The sequence below is a fragment of the Pezoporus wallicus genome, unplaced genomic scaffold, assembly GCF_028554395.1.
Source record: "Pezoporus wallicus isolate ANWC-B61680 ecotype Strahan unplaced genomic scaffold, APGP_CSIRO_Pwel_v1 contig_2384, whole genome shotgun sequence".
NCBI lineage: Eukaryota > Metazoa > Chordata > Aves > Psittaciformes > Psittacidae > Pezoporus > Pezoporus wallicus.
The window spans coordinates 1,533,792-1,552,689 of record NW_026640488.1 but is presented as its reverse complement, the minus strand read 5'-3'; the positions used below and the strand labels follow the sequence as shown (position 1 = coordinate 1,552,689).

The 18,898-nt window shown below is 44.6% G+C and overlaps 1 protein-coding gene across 7 annotated transcripts in view; it reads right to left on the bottom strand.

The window, feature by feature from the left end:
- TMEM131L (transmembrane 131 like) overlaps window positions 1-17,598 on the bottom strand; it is an 81,245-nt gene extending 63,647 nt beyond the window's left edge. For all 7 annotated transcript variants that reach the window (XR_008973479.1, XM_057419074.1, XM_057419076.1 and 4 more), the window contains exons 1-3: window positions 17,429-17,598; window positions 17,080-17,150; window positions 9,814-9,857 (exon numbers count right to left, since the gene is read on the bottom strand). Coding sequence is in view for 6 of the 7 variants with exons in the window: in XM_057419074.1 (XP_057275057.1) it covers window positions 9,814-9,857; window positions 17,080-17,150; window positions 17,429-17,552 (239 nt within the window). In the remaining variant the exon portion in view is untranslated. The remainder of the gene's footprint in view (window positions 1-9,813; window positions 9,858-17,079; window positions 17,151-17,428) is intronic.
- Between the last annotated feature and the right edge of the window lie 1,300 nt (window positions 17,599-18,898).

Sequence of the window (18,898 nt, the reverse complement as noted above, 5' to 3'; positions counted from 1 at the left end):
ATATACCCGCCACACAGGTGACCAGGAGAAGCCCTCCAGTAAATCAGGAGGGGAAACAGGGCTGTAAGAACATGGCAGAATTCAGGGGGCACAGAGAAGAACAAAGAACAGTAGAACAAGAGAGATTATTAGCTTCCACTAGATCAGGTATAAGCATTCACACATAATTAAAAAAGGTTGGGAAATTCCCATGCAGGAGAACAACATGTATATGTTGACAGTAGCAGAAACTAAAATAAGCAGATTACAAACTGGCCATTTATCTCTTTTTCTACTTTGCAAAGCTGATACTGCCTATTTAAATTTGGAGTTAACTTTTTCTTTTTTGAGACAGAGGTACAGAGATATGTGACAATGGAATTATGCTTCAGAAAATAACCAGGTTCTGGAAAGAAGCACTAAAACAATGAACAGCAATTTAAAAAAAAAAATGGAAATGATGGAATAGATAATTTATATTCAAAAGAAATAGAATGTATGTCAGAACACTTTTGACTTAAGGTCACTTTTTCTTCTTCACATACATGATTCAAGGTTTCTGAAAGTTTTCCTAGCATTTTGAAGAGTGTTAAATTATCATTCTATTGATATACAAGTGTCTCCAAAGGCCAGACCAGTTTCAAATCTTAGGACTGCAAGGGAACTGAGGTCTTTTATAATGCAAACTCAGCTACATTACTGCAAGCATAACCATCCGATCACTCAGAAGAACAATTTCAAGGCTTAAAAAAAAATAAGTGAGTTGTTTTTTGCATTTCTCACATTTCCTTAAGGACCTTCCTGTTGTGAGCAAACATTTTAACATTTTTTTTTTCCCTAGCTCAGAAAGCCAAACTCCTAACTGCAGGACAAAACCACGACCCAGAGTCAACACAGCCCATGCTTTCAACAGAACTGAACATGATTCACTATTTTTTACTTTCAAGTCCTTAGAGCTTCTTCATTTGTCCTCATGAAGTTCTGAAGTAGAAGTTGGCTTTTATCAGGCAAAAAGTATTATTTTGCACTTCAAATTTCTTAATTTTGACATCTGCGGAGTTCTGGTATGCAGGTGGATGAGATGGTAAACCACTGATTACAGCCTACTAGCTACTGCAACAGTATCCTGAAGCAGACAAGTGGCTGTCAGAAGATGAAAACTTCACCAAGAACAAAACCACAGGGCTACTTCTCAACCTCCTCTAGAAAAGTATTTTCCCTTCTCTCTCCTCTACCTCACAATTCTGAGCAAAAGAAAACTTACTCACAGTGACTGGTTTTGACTGAGGAATTCCCATGTTTCAAATTTATACAAAGTCCACTTTTGTTCTACAGAAAGTAAGGTCTCTCTGTACACACACATTAAAAAAATACCCTCTGTTGCCCTTGGTCAATTATATTTTCACTGCACATCCTGAAAGTTACCAGGACACACACACATGAAAAGAGTCGCTTTATTCGCATGACACTTTGGGGGCAGGAGATGGAGAAGATGATAAACTGACACAGCCAGTTTTGCCCTCTATGTTCCTTATCTCAGGTGGCAGCCTGGACATAACATAGAATGGTGGACCCCTGATACGACAAAGCAGATACCTAAATAATTCATAGTGACCACGTGTTTCTCCTAAGCAATCAGCTTATTTGATTAAAGCAAACTCTTCTATAAATATAAAGCAAATATTTGCAGTGAGTACTCAGAACTCTGCAGAAGGTTAATACACACTGTTGTCAGACGCAAGTGTAATATTTGATGAACTTTTCCTCTCCCTGAAGTAGACAAGGCTATTCTGTCCTAATGAAGAGGTTGGTCATTCTGCAGTAACCACCACAAAGCGAAAATCTTTTCCCAAAGCAGCTACTCAAGAAAGCAGATAAAAAGTGTTTAAGCCAATGTAACTAAGATGGGCTTTTTAAACTTAGGCTTGAATTTATAACAAGACTGAACTGAAAGTGGCACATATGAGCTATTTGCTTTGATTTCCTGCCAATGTTTTTACTTACGCTACTATGGCAAACACCAAAGTTACTGAAAGGGCTTCTTCACCTACATGCCTACAAGTCATCCACCCAGAGCCACTGCCAGGGTGGGAGTGCAGCTTTCCCTGTCAAACAAAAATACATGAACCAGCATAAGCCAGGTTTGCTTTACCTTTGAGTCTCCAGGAAGATAAAAGGTAGGTAACAGCATTGCCTAAAACACTCTATCACACTGCATCAGATAGACTTCAGAGAACTTTACACCCAGCTTATAAAACACAAGGTTGGGTTGATTCAGGAGTGGACTGTGCAAATTCCTGAAAGGGAACAAGCTGTTGTTTTGGGTTTGGTTTGGGGTTGAGGGTAGGTGTTTTTGTTTGTTTGGTTTTGGCTTTTTATTTTTTATTTTGTCACGAACTATTTCTGTTGCCAATATGCAGCAACAGAAAAACCAGGGCGTCAATTTTCAGATTGCTGACATCAGTCTATTATTCCAGATAACTATCATTTGACTGCATAATATTAAAATTATGGCAAATTAAGTTCTTTTAAGGGTAACTAAGAAGCAGCTATTAAGGAAATAAAAATATTAATAATAAATTACAGATATAAAGCAAAATCTTTTGTGGCCCACTGCCCACAAATCAGAGGGATTAGCCTGAGATTAACACGCATTTGAAATTCATTATTAGTGTATTAAAATGTAAAAGTAGAAGCATAAGAAGAGAGTTCCTATTCTGAACTACCTATAGAAGCAGTATGCATGGGTTATGGGGACACTAAGTTTACAAGGATTAGAACAAGGACAAACATGCCACAGCACCTGCTTTTGCCTTCTTTTGCTCTCCTCTAAGCATACAAGCATATCCTAACATCCTCTTTTTCCAAACAAGGAAGGTTAAGTTGAACAAGAAAAATGCCATCTACACAGAGGACCTGCAGGGCACTCACAGCATGTGGCTGCTTGGCAGCAAGAGCTGACTGTCCCCATGTGTTTGCTGAATGACGATACTCACAGCCTGCGTCACCATGAAACCTGTCTCTGCTCCTGTGTAGCTTTGCAGACAGTACTGAAACTAACACAGAATGGTAAATAAGACACCATGTGCCCTTTTGTCCCACCTGCTCAGATCAGGACTGCCCTCATCGTAAAGGCCATGAATTCTGGGTGGACTTTGCCCCAAAGCATAAGCTACATACAGGAGGAGCCTCCAAGGCTATCCATCACACAGATGCAAATGCCTTTCCCTTCTCCTACCCAACAGCTATTGATCCAATAAGGCATCACTTCCAACAGGATGTTCTCCCTCTCAGCCCCACACTTTTGGAGACTAATCTGCTCGTCTATCTCACCAACAGTGAGCAGAGCAGCAGATCTGGCTGGGCTCCTCTGCAGCTTCTCCTGCACTGCAGCAGATAAGGGAGCAGAGGCAGCCTTGGCACGAGTACCACCATGCAACCGGAAAGTGGGAAAAGAAAGTGAAGAAATTGACAGAATAAGAGAAAGATACAGGACACCAAAATGTAAAGCAGTTTATTTGTCCATTTAAACCAGGTTATGTGAGATAGTTTACTTCAGTAACACATATTCACACATACAGCTTCTTCGCATACACTAACCCTTGCACAATCAACAACCTCATAGCCCCAGCTGGGAGGAGACTGTCACTGCTACTATTTGTACCAGTATAGAAACCGGTGTAAAGACAGCCAGTGTGGCTTTCTGAGGCAGTGTGAGCCATATGAAAGCACAAGTGCCAATTCTCAATGACCACACCAAGATTGCTTTCATTTCTCAAAGCCAGGTTGTCACCCATAGATGACAAAGTCCTTTTTAGGTCAGTATACAAGCCAATGTACAGATCCAACAGTCAACAGGCTGACCATGGGCTTCTTCCAACCCAAGAGGGCATACAACAGCAAGAGAGATGCATACATACCATCAGGGCTTCTTCAGTGAAAGCAGGCAAGATTTTGACAAGTGGGATTGCAACAGGGTATCAGTAACAATCTGGCCATGCATCACCTTTAAAGTATTTCAGTTAATGTCAAGTAGGACTTATGCCCAGGACAGAAGCAGGTCAGCTCTTTGCAAGACACAGCAGGGCTGTCCCATTTAGGTACTGTAGTGACAGGACAAGGGATAATAGGTTTAAACACTGGAAGTTCAGGTTAGATATACAGGAGGAGGCCTTTACTGTGAGGGTGGTGAGGCACTGGAATGGGCTGCCCAAAGAAGTTGTGAATGCTCCACCCCTGGCAGTGTTCAAGGCCAGGCTGGATGGGGCTTGGAGCAACCTCTGCTACTGTGAGGCTTCACTGCCCATGGCAGGGGTGGTGGAAGCAGATGATCCTAAGGTCCTTTCCAACCATTCTATGATTTGCTATTAACTCCAGATCTTAGAAGGCCATACATAGCATTAGCTCCTCCGTCTGGTGTGAAACACAGTAGAGCTGGCCTAGGCCCCTCCTCTCATTTCAGAAGTGACTGAAAGCAACTTAAGGACAAATAAATAACTGGATAGCTTGACTCATTTGCTAGCTGTCATACCTTGTCCCAGCAAAAAAAAAAGACCACCACAAACAACAGAACTAAACAGTTTTTTTTACAACCCGTATCAACACAACACAATGCTGCAAAAGGAATGCTATTTTGGAAGAAGCAACACACACAAGCGGACAGCTGTCCCTAACAGCATTTAATACAAAGTTCAGCAAGGCAAAGTTCATCAGGGAATGAATTACAACATATAAAACAGAGATAAAAGATTAAAGCAGCAATAGCTCAACCTGCCACCCTGCCTGTTCCTGGTGGAAGCATACGTAAGGGGAGGAAGAGTAACACTGACAGTTCCTTACAGAACAGTTTGTTTCTTCATCTATAAGAGACCCCCCAACTTCATTGGCCTTCTAGCAATTTTCATCTGTAAGCTGTTTTTTTGTTCTGGCTTCACATTACCCTCTGTGCTCCCAAATGTGTTTCTGTAGGGATTTTCACCCAAGCATAACAGGTATGTGTGTGGACATCTCATTTCCGCTCCTTTACTTCTCTAGTACATTATATAAAGTAAATTTCATTTCTTTAGGCACCCAGCAAAACTTAAAACTAGTAGTCCTTTGGTGATTTGGTGTAAGTAGGATACAACAGCAGTGACTTATCAAGTAAAAACAAAAGTTAACCAATGGCGAAGCAGGTTTGGGTGCAACCCAGTAAAAACACCCATTCCATGCATACTGTAGAGATGTGTTGCTATACACAAGTGCATTAATGTTAACTAAAAAGCTTCTTCCACACGAAATGCAGCTTTTTTTTTTCAATACACACAATGATTTCTGCTTCTTTTGTAAAGAAAAAAATAATTAAAACTACTAACAACTTAATAAAAGCAAATTTCACGATCACAAGTCAGGATCAAGCACATATTCTAGGAAGTCTTCATGTAATGAGGAGGTAAATTTAATGACAATCTAAATGATTGTGGTACTCAACACAAGCTTAGGTTGAAAATGTTAGTTTAGGATGGTACCTTCAAACAGTTCAAGCACTCACTGATACTATCAAAACTATCTTTCAGCTCTTCATTTCAAAACACTTCCTCAATGGATACTCAGTTTGACTTTAATAAAAATGTTTAAAAAGTAATCAACATAAAACATTGTTTTTATTATAATTTGGATTTTTTTTTCCTGGTACAAAATTTGTATTTCTTTATTGTCAGCTTTCAGTTAAAAAAAAAAAAAAAACAAAAAAACAGAAGGAAAAAAATCCAGTTGATTCTAACCTATTTTTTTCAATCTTCATTTCCTGGCTTAGCCACCAGCCAAGCTAGTTATCTGGTACATAGGCCAGTACCACCAGTCCCTTGCCATTACTTCTAAAGAACTGGACTGTCAGAGTTATGGCACTAAGACCAGAGACTTCGTTGAAGGATGAGGCCCCCTCTGAAGTGTCTTAACAGTCCATTCACAGCACCAGACTCATCCATGTCTCGACTGGAGATGAGATGAAGCTCTGGCCAGTGAGAAATTGCCAGGTGTGACCTCACTTGAAGCAGGCTCACCCTCCCCAGCCACTCTGGATTCTTCCTGAGGCAAATGTTACAAACACATCTCTTACACATCCACTAAACCCCCAAGTAATTCTGCAGTCAAGGCACCTTAACTGCTTTATTGTCTCTCAGGCAACCAGTAAGCTACTCCCTTGCTACCTTCCAATTTCTCTTCTGTGTCTGGAGCGCTGCTTCAGGGACACAGCAAAAATCACAGGATTAGGAGTAATCAATCCCACTTGGTAATCAGGAGAGGTCAAAGTGCCAGGCACCAGCTGCCACTCCGGGGCTGCACTACCACCCTAGCAAGAACCCACTGGGAGCTGATACCATCTACTTCCCCAAGCAGTTCCAATCCACAGGGTCAAACGCTCTCCCAGTGATCAAAGGCAAAAGTTCAACAGAAATGCGTGACTGAGCTAACTGCATCACATTTATCATTTTCCTAGCAGCTGATACCTATCTACTCAAAGCAGAGTATGCCCTAACTGTCACAGGTAAGGGCTGGAAATTGTCCTTTTACCAATTACACACCATACTCTTAGCATTGTATGGCTTTTCTTTCTCGTGGACTATTAATGCCCATCACATATTAAGAATGCATGCTCCTCGTCTTGAGTAAAGCAGCCGAGTACAGTGCAAATGTTATTTAACAAGTCAGCTGGGAAACTGGATTCTCAAAAGACCTTTCTCCAGAAGTCCTCAAATCCAAGGATTAATAGTGTCATACATATTAAAACATTTTTTTTTCTCTGGGTTGTCCAGTGTCTACTTCCTTGAAGTGGAGAGCTGAATATTTTGATAGCACCATTTGTGCACATCACCTGACAGTACTGTCCCTTTATCTGTGCCCGACTTCTGCATTTGACTCGTTCTGCTGCTTTAGCAAATGCCTAATAAAAAGCAGGCACCTAACTCCTCAAAATTTGCTACTGCCAGCTATGGCAAGTGAACAGTCACCAGTGTGAAGGGGGGTGGGAGACAACAACCACATAAAAAGCCAACACCCACAAAAAAAAACAAACCAAAACAACCTTTCTGTCAACACCCGACATTGACATTCTTCTAATAAAACTTCCCAAGCCACAGTTGTTCTTGGAGACACCTTTTTACTGCTTTTAAACACAAACACTTTTTTTAAGGAAACTAAGCTTTTTTCAATAGGTTAATCCAAATACATATGGCTCTAATTCTGTCACAGACTGTGGCCCGAAGCAGTACATCCAACAACTCAAATATCTACTGTTCAGTATTTCTTATTTCAGAGTTTGATCCAGAGATAAAATAGCAGAAAGCAATCTGTGGTAGCACCCAAGCAACCAGGGAATAGGCTGGAAATCGGGAGTTGCTAATTACCTTTTTCTGACCACAGCCCTCCAAATCAACCACTTCTCATTCACCTCTGAAATAGCTCTTTACAAAAACTGCTATTTTGACAATGTCTTTTTACCTCCATGCAAACTTCTGTATTTGTTAAAGCTAAACCTAAGGCAGAAATAGTGAGACTACATCCTCCCCCCTTGTGCACTTGCCACAAAAACAATAGCAAACCAAGAAGCCCACCACAAATGGAAGCTCCTGTGATGCACATGCACAGGAAGTCAGTTTACAGACTGGTAATACATTACCTTTTATTTTTTTGTTTGTTTAAAGTAGGTTAGCAAGCTCCCAAGGGAGCCCATTAACCTAGAATTAAAAACAGAATAAAACAATGTTTTGGGAGAAGACTTTCTCCTCTATGCCCTAAGATGCCAAACTACACTTTCTTCAGGCCTGGGAAAAAAAAAAAAAATCTGTTTTCTCTATCTCCATTAACTTCTTTTCACAGTGCTACTTTAAGGTGCTTTGCTTCTATAGGCTTCAAACCAAATTTCAGCAGCTTTAGCTGATTTCCCTAGGGCACGCTGGCAGACAATGAGATGGAGATGCTGCAAGCTTTCAGGTTTTGCTGCTACAGGAAAAGGAAATCCCCATGATTTCACCATATAGTAATATAAGATAAGGGAATGAAAGTTAATCTGGAAACAAACTAAGAAAGTCTAGTCTTTTTAATGTACCTTTGCTAGGTCTTCTTTATAAAGTCTACACTACAACGTTCCTTCAGTATACAGAGCACACACAGATTGGTGTTTATATATGGCAGCAAACCAGAACAGTTTAAGAGATGCGCAAAACCTAGTGTCTGTTTAGGCAAGTTTCCTGAAGCATTTCAGTATGACAATAGAAGGATGTTTCCATTCATACAAGTGAACCTCATAAGCTTCACTTATACAAAACAAGTTCATTTTTGGAAATAATTACTAGAAAAACCTTTAAGCACCTGAATGACAAGAAAAGAGTCAAACCACTTTTTCCTATTTCCTGAGTCTCATAAATAGTTTATCTTTCAACAATATTTTTATTATTGCTATAGTAGCCCGTTACTCCATTCACTTCCAGAGAAAAACAGGCAGGTAGGTATTTTTTTCCCTAAGCTACATCTCTGCCTACTAATGAAAAATCTCAGAAACCACTTTAAGCACAGCATTTGAGACCGCTGTCTTCTCACTACCTCTCAATAAAGAGCATGCAGTGAAAATGTAACATTAAAACCCATTCTAGTCCCCAGATGAAAATCAGGGGAAATGCAAGCTCTCAATGGTTTATCCTTCTTTTTGCAACAGGAGGAGGAAAAGAACAAGCCATCAGCTCCAGCTGTCAGAGGCATCAGTAAGCATCCCATCCTGTTTTGATACCACTTTTGTCATTCCCATGGTGATGAGGCACAGGAGCCCTAATGTGATGCCGGGTTCAGACAAGAAGGCTCCCAATGGGGCAGAAAGAGGGAGAGGAAAGTGTTACAGTGCTTCAGGACAGACCACACTCACCATAACCATCCACTTCCCACCCCCAGGTTTACCCCTTCTGCCAGCTCCCAACAAGGCTTGTGTTTTATCAGATCTATTGGCTCTCAAAGCCAAGCTAAGGGCATGGAGATAAATGAGAAAAGCATTTCTGGCTAAATGCAGCCACCAGAGCACAGTGGTGTTACACGTGTTTATTTTAAGTCTTGTGATCTTTCTGCCTGGCATGGCACTGAAAGCTGTACCCACATTAACACATACCAAAGGAAGGAAGTGTTTCACTGGTAGATGTCCAAGCATTTTAATCTGGTCACTCAGAGGAAACAAAATGTGTATTTAAAAAAATAATCTGTGATGCTATTTACCCAACCCTTCAAAACAGTGGAGGCCTGATATTATCAGAAACAGCAGAGTTGAGGCTGTGGTTCTTAAGAGCTTTATTTTTTATCTGATTTCAAGGAATAAGGCAGAATATTTATTGTTCCACAGCAAGACACTAGTAAGCATTTGGCTTTAAACCTTCCTTGCACCTCTCCCTGCCTTGGTACAAATTACGACTCCAAGACTACTTATGTTCGCAGATTTTGGAAAGGAAAATTGTCCTCTTGTTTAAATAAATTCATTACAAAATATACAATAGAGCAGAATTAATAAACACAGGGTTTTTTTAATGTGTAAAAGCAAATGCACCTTAGAATAAGAAGAGATGCAAGAGAACATACCAGTCTTTCATATGTTGCGCACTATTTGCTAGTATTGCTAAGAGATTAGTATCAACATTAGTTGAGAAAACAGCGAGCTACAAGTAATGAAAATCCATTTAATATGCAGCAGAAAAAATATAATAAATATAAATATAATAAAAAAATAATTTTATTAGTTTGTCCAATTACACTTCAGTATTTCCTAAAGAAAAAAAAAACAGTTTCACAACTCTTTGTTTTCATTTGAGTTTTGCTTACCTTTGCTCTTGTGGATGCTCTTCCACATCCTCCTCCAAATCAGCCTGACAAACAGAGAAAATACTATGTAAGAATCTCAGAACTGCAACAAAGTACACTGTATGTATACACCATTTTTAACTCCACTGAAGATGGACTCTCATGTGACTTGCTTGCAAAACAAACTCTGAAATCTCGAATTCCTACAGAGATTCCTTCATGATTCGAGTAAGGTAGGTGCTGGCCATCCCATTTGAGGTTTCAGCTCATTTCACCAAGACAAATGGTGACCTAACATGACTGATCCATTATTTTTTCCCCAAGTGTTCACTGAATACTTATTTTTCCACTTATACATCTATACAAAACTCTGCTCACCCATACAATTTCAATCTAAACCAAACAGTTGTCCTCAAACTACAGGAAGACTATTTCCTCCACCTTCAAATTACTTACCCCCATCAGTAAATTTCATTAGTGAGCACCTGAGAAAATAGGATGCAGAATGAAACTCAGATCATGTGGTAATGCCAAAAGCAATGGCAAGGTACCATGTTCAAACAGGAACCACAAGATCCCAAACCCAGATCTCCTCAGTGATCAGCAGCACATAAAGAAACGAGAGAGTGCAGAAGCTCTAAACACAACAGCTTAGCTCAGTAGCTGGACCAGAGCAATTTTTGAGACATGCAGTTAACACACTGTGCCAGCTTGCAGTTCACAACTAACCTCTTTGAGCTGTCTACAGAAATGAACTCAAGCGTTGGTTCAATGAGCTCCCAGCAGGAAAACCATTTAAAACAAGCAGGTAGCTGCTCTGAACCAGCCAAGATCTCCAGGAAAGCTTTAGGTACAACTCAAAATGGAGCACGTTACAGCCACCCAACCAGCACTGATGAAACCAGGGACAACTTTAGGGAGATTAACATTTTTCAGGAAGAGGTCACAGTTATCCTGCCAGGAACAGCTGGTAAGTTTTCCCAGCTACTGCTTCTGGTTTCACAAGACATAAGCTACAGATCATAGCAATGAAAAACTGTGGAGAGCAGTGGGGAAAAAGACTTTTAAAATTAAATGAATGCACCTTCCACCAGCCCTCCTACACGTTTCCCACGTAAGTGCATCACGGAACAGGCCCCAAGTCACCAGCTTTGACTCTAGCTCCTATTAGCACTACATACTGGAAACAGAAAAGAGAAATCACCTGCACAAACACTGAACTGAACATCTTTCTGCAGGCTTCAGATGCTTAAGCAGACCAGGCAGCCCTACTCGTGTACTCAACAGGGCAGACAGGATTTCTGAACACTTGAGCCTTGTGCGGGGGGGACAGGGACTGCAACCATACTAAGGCAGCAAATATGGTTACTAACAATAATATTAATAATTCACACTATAGCTAGAATAATGACAATATGGCTAGTATTATTACAGCTCTTGCCGAAAGCTACCAGATGCATCTAAACATCGATCCTTTTGCCACAAGCAGCTCATCCAACAGCAGCAGCAAAGCCTTCACCATAGTATAACCTAATCTGAACTAGACTGACAAATTAATCTGAGGATTTGACAATCTTTCTGTATGCATGCCCTTAAAGAGTGTTTGGAGACACCATAGTAATTGCCCAGGATCTGCAACATCACATGGGCCTTTAGCACAGATCTGCTTACCTAGAGGTCCTAGCTCCTGCCCCTCACGATCACCCAGCCATCTCCTCCAACAATCCAGCCAAGCCTTACTGTTAGACCCTACAAGTACAGCACAATATAAACCTAACTTCTCAAGGCTCCTTTTGAACTTCAGAACCTCAGTACATACCAAGCAGAATTAGAAAACTCCTCATCCACACCCTCCAGAAACAGCTTCTCTGCCACAACAAGCTGGCGAGCTATCCTCATTTTAAATGGCTTAACTCCTCCTTTAAAAGGCTTAACATCTGCCAGGTATCAGAAACCTGTGTCTCTGTCATTATACGGTGCTCACCCTTAACACTAGCTATCTTGCCACTTCTCCTTTTTGCTTTATCTCAAGCAACAATGACAAAATCCTCCCCAGTCTATAATGCAGCCACAGCATAGAAGATCAACTGTGCAAGAAAAAAAGTAATTACAGAAAGAAAAATTACCCTCTACTCTTAAGCATGCACAGAGTTCCATGTCTTCTCTCCTCTATATGCCACAGGCTACACGTATACTTACACTAGGATTTAACAAGGCAAGCTTTCTTAAACTACCATAGGACCAGACAAGTAGTAACAGGGGGATGGGAGAAAGGGAGCAGCTCTGAAGCTAAAATGCAGGTCCCAGCAGCCTATCCATGACAGGAAAAAAAAAAATCTGCTTCCTCCAAACTTCATCCTGAATATGGGCAGGTGCTTATCTTTGTGCTAGAATGCCCCTGAAAGTGTCCCTCTCATGTCACACAAGTGTTGAGAGCCTGGGCTGACAGCTTCTGCATAATCTGCATGGCCAACCACCCCCACGTCCTATCAGCACCATCCAGAAGCTCAGCTGGGAGGCTGAAGGAGCCCTTTAACAGCCCAAAGAGGAACCCAATTCTCACCCAAGTCTGTCTCAGGCTTTCACACAAATTGTGTACCTTCCGACAAACCCTGCTTTGAAGTCAGTGACTCCGTACATTTAATTTGTGCATAGCTGATGGAATGCGCCTCTGTTAATGACATACTGCAGTGCTGCATATCTCAGATACATAAGCAAGATCAAGGTCTTCATCAGCTTTCGAAATCAGCAGAACAATTAACCTTATTAGCCCCTGAGCTGCACTGAAGACTAGTTGCTACTACATGGGAAAAGAAAAAACAATACAATAATCTTTCAGAACTGAGCAGAACCTTTAAAGTGAAAACCCAGGCAGCATCTCTGTATTTGCCCAGCATCTGTAATAATACAGCAAATATTGTGGCATCTTTCTCTTCTCCAAAATTCAAGCACCCTAAACAGTAAAATGAAATGTCTGTCACTGTAATCTCCTATCTGCAAGCAAACTAAAACATACACAAGGCGTTCCTCTAATGAAACATCTCACTCATCTCCTTCATGCAATGTGCAGGAATGGTAGAAAACCCATCACAGCAGACAGGCATGGCACTGACACCAAAGAGTTTGGTCTATGTTGCCTTTGATGACTTACTATCATTTTCAGTCATGACATCAAGACCTACACTTTAACCTTCATTTCATTTTAAATTAGTTCCTCCCTCAAAAGCAAAGAAGCTGAAAGGAAAGTGCTGCATGCCCTGCTCTGCAGGTACCCAACCCACCTGCCCATGCCTTCAGATGCTCGTAGCAATCACCCACACAGTGCTTCTCCTTTCATACCCTCGTGGCAGTGGAGGCAGCAGGCCCTGTACCCTTACTGTGCTTTTCATTGAGCTCTTGCCTCTCCTTTCCAACAGCAAAAAAAAAAAAAAATATAACTGCCTTTAAGTTTTGCACTGAAGTGCTCCACCATGGCTGTTCCTCTTTGGAGCTTTTTTAGCCTTTAATGGTGAAGGGCTTAGGTGTCAAGTCCTACACAAAGGAGCTTTTTTCCCAAGCATTTTACTTAAGTAAGTATTAACAAGTTACAAACAAACAAGCAAAACCACAAAATTATAAGGAGTCTGAATAAAAACCACAACTGCTCTAATCAAGTCTCTCACACTGGAGATTTTCTGTGGTGAAATCCCACTGGTTTTCCAAGCATCTCCCAACCATCAGGGCAGGCAAGGCTCTACATTTCTCCACAGCGAGGACAAACGATGGGAAGAAAAACAAAATCAAAAACCCAGTCACCCACCACAGGGACATTTGCTATAAAATGGAGTTCAAGGCGAAGGAGAGCAAGGTGGCTACCTCACACTTCACACCACCTTCAAAGAGAAAGGGGATCTGGGCACAAAGGAATATGGATACCACATCTGACTGGGAAACCCAGCCTGTCTCAAAGCAAAAAGGGAACCCAGGAAGAAACATTAAAATGCTGGAGGAAGCTGCAGACCAATGGAAGAATGTCAGCATGCTAGATACAGGCAGCTGCTCCTCAGCTCCAGCACGCAAGCCCACGCACATCCTTCGGGCTCGGCTGTGGAGCAAGAGTAGTAGGTGAGCCATCCCCAGACAGCTCTGCAGGCTTCAGAGGAAGCCAAACTCAAAGGATCACAAGCATAAGGGGGTAAGAAAAAAGAAAAGCACAAACACGTGCGAGAGGGAAGCTGGGAGGGGGCATGCAAGAAGCACAGACAATGAAAGGGAAGCAAGAGGAAACAGAAGGTAGAACGACCAACCGGGGTGGAGGCACAGGGGCCCTGGGCGGCTTCGCTGCAGCATGCAAATTCATGCAGTTCACATAGACAAAGCAATGCTGTGAGAGGCCTAGAAAGCAAGTACAAATATTAAAATGCTTTGCTTCCCCCTCCCTCGCCTCCTAACACGATGTCTTTATTCGGTACGGGCTCCTTGAACAAAAGCACGCGCCAGCAACCTGAAGGCTTACTGGGCTACCAACCCGTCCAACTTTCACCCTCAAATTCTGCAGGCAGCAAGGAATGCTCAAAACTGCTCTGTCACAGGCAGCTGATGATGCATGGAAAATAAGATAATAGCGCAAAGTCAAGACTGAAAGGGAAAACATCCATCAGACAGCATTGGTAACCCACCAGAAATGGGCAAAACAGCTGGGCAGACAGGGCACATCCCTGCCTGGAACCTGCAACACACAGGCGAGAGGGAGACACTTTGGGAGAGAAGCATGCACAATTCCTTCTCTAGATTTTTCACTTCTATATGCAAAGTCCTTGCCCTCCTGTGCCACACTCCCTCCTGCCCTCCTCCAAAAGGGAACAGGAAGAACCAGACCGAGAAACCATGGCACTTCCCATTCCCGAAGTCTTCCCCGAGACCCATCTTTAAATACATGAATGAAGCAACCTTCAGATATTCCCTATCAAACAATATTATCCACTCAAAAGCAAGGAAGCTCTTCCTCTTACTAGATCCTCACCATCGCATCACCACTGCTATGGTACACAAACAACAGGCAATAACCCTCTGTGAGGGTTTAAGTGAGAAAGTCTGGTTTTGCAAGGAAGAGAATATGGACAACCTCCTTGTAGAAGTAAGGCAGACCATTTTTCTTTAGTGGAGACAGATAAGCAATAAACCTCTTGCAGTTTAAGTACCCCTCTAAAAAGGAAAGGGCAGTCAAATGTTAATGGATGAAGTGATTTTTCAAGTCTCCAGTGTCTCTGCTGATGCCCCTCACCAACTCAGAACAGTCACCTGGGAGGGTGACGATGCTGAACTGCCTTCAGGACCTTGCAGACACCAGAGCGGATCGTGGCAGAGTGGGTAACCCTCGACTCCTTGGGCACTCAGGAAAAAGCCACAACCAGCAATCACAGAGCAATGCCATGGAAACACTCCATGGAAGGGATGTTGAAGGGTCCCTTGCCGTATCTGCACAGGCTGAGAGAGGTCTCCTTTCATCCTCCCTGACAACTATAAAAGGCAGCTTTAAATTCAGCCACAGACACCAAGCCCACAAGGGAACAGAAATGTGGGCATCAGCCTTGGGCCTGGAATCAAGCTTTGGTCTTAAAACTGTGTTTGAGGAACCCAGGTCCTTCTGCTTCAGCTTGAGCAGTCACAGATGCATCAGATGCTGCTGTGGTCCCCACACTAGGAGGGGAAAAGCATGCAAAACAGCTGATGCACCACCAGTGCTCAGGAAATGGTTCATCTGGCTTTTAACATTCACTTTGTATTTCAATAAGCCTATAGCAATTTTCACTCCTCACTCTGAAAGTGAAACAGCTGAAACCAGAAGACCTGCTCTCTTTCCTGCATACCAACCACAGCATCTACAGTAACGACAGAGAAGAGCAGCAGCCTCAGCTTTGCCTTTCATGCTGCAAGGACTCGGCAGGACCATATGCTCAATCATGCCAAGTTCATGGGCCATTCGTGCCTGGCTTTCCTTCAGCTACACCACAGTTCATTTTTATGAGGATGCTCAAGAACAAAGTGTTTTCCAAGTGGACCTAATCTCCTCAGGAAGTAAACATCACGTCATCATCAGTCAGTTGCAGCTTCGCTATGAGAAGTGACTATAAAGGACTGCATTACATGCTTCTAAATCTAATGCATCTTAATGTCTTCAAGGTAATGAATGCACAAGCAAAAGGTCGAGTTCTTTCAGCATCCCTGGGCACCTTCCCTTAGCTACTGCTGTATCAGCACCAGGCAAATTCTGAACAGTGTAACTACATATATATATATACACATGTATATATATAATCATTTGCATATATAGTAGGTGACACTTTCATAACACCACAATACAAAATGCTGGGCCCCAATAAGCAGCATCAGTTGTTAGCGAGCTGAGGAAAGAAATAACACTTCTGCTCTTTTTCCCCTGTGTTAATAGGTATCAGCGGCTGAGCACTAAACAGAGAATGATATAATGGCTTAAGAGAAATAAATTACCCTCTTTTCCCTCCCTCACATAAGATGATGTCCCCAAGGACTGCTTCTTCCCATTTATGAGCCTGGTGCCTTCAAGTCTAGGAAGGCACAGCTCAACATATGGCAGAGTCCATGAGTGCAAGTTAAATGACTGCCTCAAATGCCAACAACTCCAGACCACCACCTCCATTCCACACAGCACCCCTCCTCACTCACCAGCCCACCCCTGCCTTTTACCATCTCAGCTCCTCTCACCAGCACAGAATTTAATAAATCTCATTAGCGCTCAAGAGCAGCAGCTAAATAAAACAGAACTGAGCGACGACAGGAGAGGGCCAGCACCAGAAATGATGTGTCATTTGGGGGGGGGGGGGAGGGAGGGGAAAAATGGCTTCACCTGAGCAGGTCTGAGACAGAAATACAAAATACCCGGTATTCCTTGTCCGAACATCTAGTATTTACCGTGCACTACTGCATTCATTAAAGAAAGGGGGCAGAGAAAACGGGGGCAGGAAAGGGAAGCACACTGAGGAAAAGGGAGGAATAATGCCTCAGAACCCCACCGTCATTCTCAGCCCGGTAACGGCAAGGCGCGGGGAGGGGGAAGCCGCGGCGGCGACGGGGCTGTGGCGTGTGACAGCGGGCGAGGCCGCCCCCGATCGCCCCCCGCCGGGGCCCCACACCCGCCCCCCGGCCCCACACACTGTCCCTCTCGCCCCGGGGCCCCGTAATACCTCCTGACCCCCCCGGGTCTCGCCCCCACTTCACACCCTCCACCCCGGCCCCAATCACCGCCGCCCCCCCCAAGCGCCCCCTCACCTGTGCGGGCAGCAGGAGCTCACCCTCCTCGGCCTGCCACAGCTCCACCACGCCGGGAATGGGCTCGATGGCTGCAGGGGCAGAGAGAGAAACCGAGGGTGGGCCGGCCGCGCTCGCAGGGGACCGGGAGGCCGAAGCCCGCAGGCAGCGACGCGGGGCCCGGCTGACACCGGGGAGGGAGGAAGGGTGTGGGGGGAGGCTGCGAGCCTTGTCCCATCTCCCTTTGTGCCCCCGGGCTGCCACCGCGGCAGCCGCCCGAGGGACGGCGGTGGGGGCGGCGGCCGCTCTCGCACACCCGAGGCGGGCAGCTGCGGCGGCGCCCCCCGCTCCCTCCCTCCGGTGCGCTCACCTTGCCCCTGCGCCTCACCGGGTCGGAAGCAGGGCAGGAGGACGTGGAAGACGCCGAGCAGGAGGTTCATGGCGGCGGCCGCGCGGCAATAGCCGCTCTGCTGCGGGTAGCGAAGCCCCGCCATGCCGTGCCGCGCCGTGCTGCGGCTGGGCGGGGGCGGGGGCGCGGGGCGGGGCCGCGGGCACCACGCCGACACGCCCGCCGGCACGCGCGCGGCTGCGCGAGAGCGAGCCACGCCTCGGACACGCCCCCTCCGCCCCTCCCTGGCCACGCCTCCCGGCGGCGGCAGCCCCGAGCACATGGCGGGGGAGCAGGCGGGGGGTCCCGGGCCCGAGGGGGCGGGGGGAGCCTCGGGAAAGGACGGTGCCGAGTTGAGGATGCGGCCGCGTTTGTGTGTGTGTGCGGAGGGGCGTGGTTTGAGGTGGGAGCGGGAGCTGCCCGCCCCCCCTTATACCGTGGCCTGACATCGATGCCATCCATCCCTTACCCCGTGCGGGATGTGGGGACACCGGTGCTCCCCTGCTGTTTCAGAGGGAAAAAGAGCGAAGGATGGAAAGCAGGGTTCAGCGTGAAGGGGTGGGGGAGGCACGGAGAGGAAAGCTGAATGGAGGAGGAGAGGGAAAAGAAAACCCAGATATCTCCAGTGACCTGCGCGTGCAGATGTTCCTGGGAAAAGTGCTGCCAAGCATGCGGCCGGTATACGGTTGGGAAGAGAAACGGTCAGAGAGGTTTATCTGCCTCAGTATTCCTTGCTGCTTACCAGCGCTGCGCATCAGTGGATTTCATCTGCCGTCCTTGCCTATTTGGGTTCTCAGTAACTGCCCCGGTGCTTGGTGGGTCTCTGATGGTTGTGGCGTTTATAAAACACAAGTGTAGAACAGAGCCCAGCAGAAGCAGCATGTGCTGCTTGCACAGTCTTAACGCACGTTGTCTCACATGCCGTTCTTAAACATTTGTCCCTTTTCATCAAAAAATAAACCTTTAGATGCTTAAATTACAGGGGAAAACAGTTGTTACACAAGTTTTGCAAACCTTGAGGAAAACAGCAAATACCTAGCTAACAAGGTTTGCACAAGCCCAGAATTGCATTTGGTTCTCTCCTTACTGATCGCACATAGTAAGTCACATAAACAATGCAAACAACGGTGCTTACTCACTGAAGGCCTATAAATAAAGCCAAGCAAGTATCAAAACCCATTTTCATTTCCAGACGGAGACAGCATATGAGGCCATGGGAGACCTTGGTCTCCATCAGCAGCGGGATAGCTACCCCATGCCTGCTCTGCTTAGCAGCAATGAAAGCTTTTCCCACCCGGAAGCCACCCAGGTTTGGCCAGAGGTGAGGCTGGCCAGCATGTGGGCAGTGCATCTCTCCTGCTGACCTGCTCCCAAAAGGAGAAGACTTTGGTGTCTGCCAGCATTGCACAACGGCTGACATACGGTGATGCAGTCTTGTGTCCTGCCCACATC